The sequence below is a fragment of the Arctopsyche grandis genome, chromosome 10 (assembly GCF_051622035.1).
Source record: "Arctopsyche grandis isolate Sample6627 chromosome 10, ASM5162203v2, whole genome shotgun sequence".
Classification (NCBI taxonomy): domain Eukaryota; kingdom Metazoa; phylum Arthropoda; class Insecta; order Trichoptera; family Hydropsychidae; genus Arctopsyche; species Arctopsyche grandis.
Genome location: NC_135364.1, coordinates 1410796 through 1417133, shown reverse-complemented (window position 1 = coordinate 1417133; position 6338 = coordinate 1410796). Strand labels below are relative to the sequence as shown.

Below are 6338 nucleotides of genomic sequence, written 5' to 3'. Positions count from 1 at the left end.
ATCTGAATTTAGTTTTAATTTTTATTTTAAAATAAGTTCGAATTTAGCTAAAACTAAACAATCCATCTAATATAAAAACTCCAATTAAATTGACTTTATGTAAAAAAAAAATATCACACCAACGAATTTTATTCAATAATTAATTTTAATATAGTTTATAGTACTATGTATATATCGAAGAACTGGACATATAAATATTATAATAAAATGTAATCAAAATAGATAATCTTCGTACGATTAACAGAAACAACAGCGTCTTAGTACAACACACGCAGCGTAACGAGATCTAAACACTTGCAAAATCCCCTGTACGACTGAGAAAATCATATTCGATCCTAAATAATACAGGTCTCATAAAAATAAAAAAATGTCAATATGCTTCGAATATCATTGCAGTTGAGGACAAAATCTGCAATACAATTCAGGCCGTGCGTAATATTTCGAGGAAACGGCGAGCTGGGGTGAAACCCTTCAGTGCAAACAAATGTATTATGACTGTTATTGTTCGTTGTATAATGTTGTTACACGCTTTTTCCATATTATTTTTGTAAAAATTGTATTTTAAAGAAATTTCTGCCAGCACCGTAATCCCGGTATTCAGACTAGTTTCAGCACCGGAATTCACGGTACCCGGGATACCCGGTACCACGGTACCCGGGTATTCACGGTACCACGGTACCCGGGTACGGGATCCCGGTGCCCGGGATCCCGGGATTGGAAGCCTTAATATCAACTCAAGCCAGCTTTTATAATTTCTCATGTACATTTTTAATTTATTAAAATACGTTTATTAAAATATATTGATTAATTTAAAATACAACACCAATCCAGTGATTCTGATTTTGTTCGATCTTTTCTTTCGAGGATTTAAAATATTATGCTAGGTAGCATAATAACTAGCTGGTTCGTTGTTTTGCTCGTCCGCTATTTGGATGCTTTTTTCGTAAATATTGTCGGTTAATGGTGTCGTGCTTTGCATATTGTGTAGAGTTATTGGTGTTGCTTTAATTTTTGATTAAAATTTTTGCAATTGTGATTAAATACAGTGGTTAAACTGATTTCTAAGGTTATATTTTAAAGATAATTTTCACTTGAAAAAAAAAAAAAAAAAAGAAGAAGAAAAAAAAAAAAAAAAAAAAGTTCTTTTGTTTCTTCAAATAATATTCGTTTGGCAACGAACGTGATCAAACTGATTTCTGAAATTATATATTAACTCTCGAACCCAGAGCATATTTACAATATTACAGCATAATGCAACATTGTTAAACAAAAAACTATTTATTTCATACATATTTTTGTGCGAAATTTTGAGAATATTCTCTTATTTAAATTATAAATTGTGACGCTAATAACTAATAATACTTAACAATGATTTGCTATAAATGCAAAAGTGTTGTGTTGTTGACTAATTATGTGCTGTGCGAGCTTTGTGAAGAACCTTTCCACCATGATTGTGTGGGGATTTCGGAAACAAAATACAAAAAAATGACGTCAAAGAATAAGGAAAAATGGCGATGCGTTTCTTGCCGTATCCATCCTAACCCCCTTCCGCCGTCTCAGTCCTCATCACTAATGCTCAGTTCTCAAGATTCAGTCATCAGTCCTCAGCCATCTTTATTTGATATACTTAATGAAATTAAATGCTTTCGAGCAGACTTTAATACCATGAAAAATGAGTTTGAAAACATAAAATCTGTAATCACAGACATAAACAATAAATTATTCACAATAGAGGCTAAGTCTGATGAATTTGATGGGAGACTAACCACTGCTGAAAAGAAAATTTCCTGCTTTTCTGATGTAAATAAAGGTTTAATTGAGGCGCAAAATACTATTGTTGAACTGAAACAAGAAAACAATCTGCAAGATCAATTCTCTAGAAAAAACAATGTAGAAATATCCGGCATACCTATGAAAAAGGGTGAAAATCTAGTGTCTATATTATATGACTTATGTGCTGTCGTGGGTCACAAATTGTGCGACACAGATATTGACACCATACACCGTGTGCGGCCGTACCCGTCCCAGGGCGTTGCAGGTTCACAGCAACAGCAACAGCGAGAGGGCAACAGCGATGTGAGTGTGCGCACGTCATCAGTGGTCGTACGGTTCACTCAGCGCCGTCGTAAGGACCTGCTGATGGCGGCCGTGCGCGCCCGCCGCGGCATCACCACCAACGACATCAATATTCCAGGCCCGCCCACCACCCTATACGTAACGGATCACCTTACACCAACGAATAAATTATTATTGAAGCGAGCACGCCAATTGAAAACTGAATATAACTACGCCTACTTGTGGGTTAAAGATTGCAAGATCATGATTAGAAAAAGTGCGAGCTCCAATATCATACAAATCTCAAAAGAATCAGATCTTTGCAAAATCAAATGACTAAGTGCAATATTAAATTTTAATAACCTAATAATTATCTATGCATTTATTGTCTACTGGTCTGCATCACATATTATAATGTATGTGCAAACAATTATGTACGTATGGCTATATAATTTATTATTTTTATTATTACTATATAACTATGCTATTTACATATATTTTACTCATAAACTAAAAAAGGTACGAGTTCGTTTTTATATTTGTGTCCATGTATACCTTTGCATTTCAACTGGTATCACCAAGGATGGTTTGCTTAATAATTCCATATCTTTATCTGTGTATGCAGTTATGTGTATGTTTATATGCATATATCTATTTTCATTTATGCATATGGATATTTATATTTATATCAGTACGTGCTCTATCTACTTCCTTTTTTACAATGTCTTCTAATCGTCTTGTCATTTATTATCAAAATGTCAGAGGTCTCCGAACTAAATCTGACTCTTTTCTTCAAAATGTATTAGTTAATAATTATGATATTATCTGTCTATCAGAAACTTGGCTAAATGACTCATTCAATAATAGTGAGTTTTTTGATGCCAGATATCAGGTGTTTCGACGTGACAGAGATTATTCTCTTCATAACCAAATATTTGGTGGTGGTGTAATCATAGCTGTGAAAAATAATCTACCCTCTGTCATTCAAAATAATTGGTTAACTTCCACAGAAGACCTTTGGATTACTATTACCACTAAATTTTTTAAACTAAATATCTGTACTGTCTATATTCCTCCTGGTAATTCTCACCAAACTCTATTAGTTACCCATTTAAATAAAGTATCTGATCTAATAACCAATTATCCAGAGGATCGATTCATTTTACTCGGTGATTACAATCTTCCCACTATTGATTGGACAAAATACGACTCAAATCTGCATCTATTTCCTTCCAATTGTATTAATTTTTCTTCCCTTTCCTTTACTCAATTCTTATCTTATAATAAACTTTATCAATACAATTATTTGTCAAATACTAATAATCGTATTCTTGACCTAGCTATTAGTAGTTTCCCCTTATATATTTCTCGTGCTGACTCTACGCTAATCCATGAAGATTCTCATCATTTATCCTTTTGCATCTCAATAATTTACAACAAATCTTCACCCTTGAATTATAATTATAATAAAACTTTCCTCTTTAGAAAAGCTGACTATGCTACAATTATTCCAATTTTAAGCGATATCAATTGGAATTCACTTTTGTCCAATTTAAATATTGATTTAGCTTGTAAAAAATTTTACGATACCTTACAAAATATTATTGAATGCCACGTCCCTTTTACTCTTAAATCTAAGCGTACCAAATATCCCCCTTGGTTTACATCGTCTCTTATTAAAATAATAAAAGAAAAAAACAAATTCCATAAAAAATTTAAAATTTATTCAAATCCCTTAGATTATCAAAGTTTTTCACTATTAAGAGCTCGAATTAAAAAATATTCTTTAATCTGCTTTAGAAATTATATTTCTCTTATTCAAAATAATATTAAAACTAATCCCAAATCATTTTGGTCATATATAAATTCAAAAAAAAATACCTCCTCTTCATATCCTTCCGTAATGTATTATGGAAATAAGTCGGCTTCACATGGTTCTGAAATCTGTACCATTTTTGCTGACTATTTTGACTCCACTTTCAATAGTGATTCTACCATTAACCTTTCTATCTCTAATACAGATACTTCTTCTTGTAACTTATCTACTTTTCATTTTGACTTATCTACTGTACTCAGTCACATCAACTCTCTCAATGTTAATCTTGGTGCGGGTTGTGATGGTTTGCCTTCTTTTTTCCTTGTTAAATGTGCTGTCCCATTATCTCTTCCCATAACAATCCTTTTCAATCTTTCTATGTCGAACGGTAAATTTCCTGACTATTGGAAATTATCTTACATCACCCCTATTTTTAAAAAAGGTGATAAGAATCTTATTGAGAATTACCGTCCTATATCTAAACTATCTGTCATTAGTAAAATCTTTGAAAAAATTATCTATAATTTCCTTTTCTCCAATTTCAAAAACTACATTATACCTGAACAACATGGTTTTTTTAAGGGGAGATCGGTAGAGACTAACCTGCTTAATTTCACTAGTACTCTCACATCTTATATGGACAAACGAATCCAAATAGACGTCGTTTATACGGATTTCTCTAAAGCTTTTGATAAAATCAATCACAACCTTTTACTCAATAAACTTTGGTCCCTTGGAATCCGAGGAAATTTATTTCGTTGGATCTCTTCGTATATACTAAATCGTCACCAAATCATAATTCTCAATGGTTTTAGATCATCACTTAGACATATTCCTTCCGGTGTCCCACAAGGGTCGCATTTAGGTCCCTTATTCTTTTTACTCTATATTAATGATATCTCATACATCTTCAAACATTCCTTTATACTTCTTTACGCTGATGATTTAAAAATTTACAAACCTATATACACCATAGACGATTGTCATAAGATACAAGAAGATCTAGATAGATTCTCTATATATTGTTTAAATAATGATCTTTTTATTAATCTAGAAAAATGCTCTATTTTAAATTTCACTAGAAATAAGTCAATTATTACTAATCAATATCAATTAAATCATTCAATCCTTAACACGTCATCTTCTATTAAGGATCTTGGTGTAATACTCAATAATAAACTAGATTTCTCTGAACATATTTCTTTTATTACCAACAAAGCATTTAAATCTCTTGGATTCCTACTCCGCTCAACAAAACCCTTTAATGATCCTTATGTACTAAAATTACTTTATTTTTCCTTTGTAAGGTCTCACCTTGAATTTGCCTCAATTATCTGGTCACCTTTTTATTTATCCCATATTAATTGTATTGAGAAAGTTCAACTTAAATTTATTAAATCCTTACGCTACCTTTTTCCTACCTATACCCATTCTACTGTTTCCGACATTTTAAAAATCCTTTCTTTTAACAATCTTTCTGTCAGGCGACGACATTCTGATGCTATATTCTTCTTTAAGCTCATAAATGGTTTCCTTGATTGTTCTGATTTACTGAATAAGGTTAATTTCAGAATCCCAGTTCGATACCCTAGACGCGTTACACTCTTTTCACTTGATCCTTTCAATACTAATTCCCAAAAATATTTTTATCTGCAGCGCGTTTATCGTATGTTTAACGGAGAGCTGAATGAGGTTGATCTGTTTGGTATTTCCCTACATCAATTCAGGTCTAACATCAAGAGAATCTTGACCGATTGATTCATTTTTTCTTCTATTCTATTTTTCCAATATTTCCATTATTTTTATACTTTAGTTTAGTTATGTAATGTGCTATTTAATCATATTATAGCTTTCATTCCTTTCCATTTCATTTGTTTATTTTGTATTTACCTTTTTCATTTGTTTTTTATATTTGTAAATTTCAATTTCTTCTTATATTCTATCTTATAACCTTTTCCAAATATTTTAATACTATAGTTTAATTATGCAATGTACTACATATTTTGTCATGCCTTTATTCTTTACTTTTTAATTTGTTTTCCTTATATTTATCTTTTTCATTTTTGTAAAAATCTATTATTGGACTCGGGTGTTACATATATTATTTATTTACTTTTTGTGTTTTTTATACCTATCTCTGTACATCCTGTCTGTTGATTTTTCAATTAATAAAATAAATAAAATAAATAAAATATTATTGTCAAACCGATTTAGCATGACAATTTGACTTTTGTAAGTTTTGGGTTCGAGCTTCGTTTTTTTTCTAATATTTACATAAATTAAATTTTAATATAAAATACGTAAGTTGTTGATATTATTAATTTATTTATGGAATACGTATATATTTTACATTAATGGAAATTTATATATTTTAGATGATAAGTGTAATTTTCAACGTCATGTTATGGACAGCAAAACTTACAGTAATATTATTAAAGACCTTTTATTGAATTACATTGTTATAAGA

The 6338-nt window shown here is 30.8% G+C and overlaps 1 protein-coding gene across 1 annotated transcript; it reads left to right on the top strand.

Annotated features, from left to right (window-relative positions):
- The first annotated feature begins 1198 nt into the window (after window positions 1-1198).
- On the top strand, window positions 1199-6038 carry LOC143917639 (uncharacterized). Its single transcript, XM_077439221.1, has 2 exons — window positions 1199-2489; window positions 5528-6038. Exon 1 carries the CDS (start codon window positions 1369-1371, stop codon window positions 2389-2391), a length of 1023 nt encoding a protein of 340 aa, XP_077295347.1. The 5' UTR covers window positions 1199-1368; the 3' UTR covers window positions 2392-2489; window positions 5528-6038.
- The last annotated feature ends 300 nt before the right edge of the window (window positions 6039-6338 follow it).

What these genes read in the sequence shown, in the direction of transcription:
- LOC143917639 (XM_077439221.1), top strand. Translation starts at nt 1,369, where the DNA reads ATGATTTGCTATAAATGCAAAAGTGTTGTGTTGTTGACTAATTATGTG.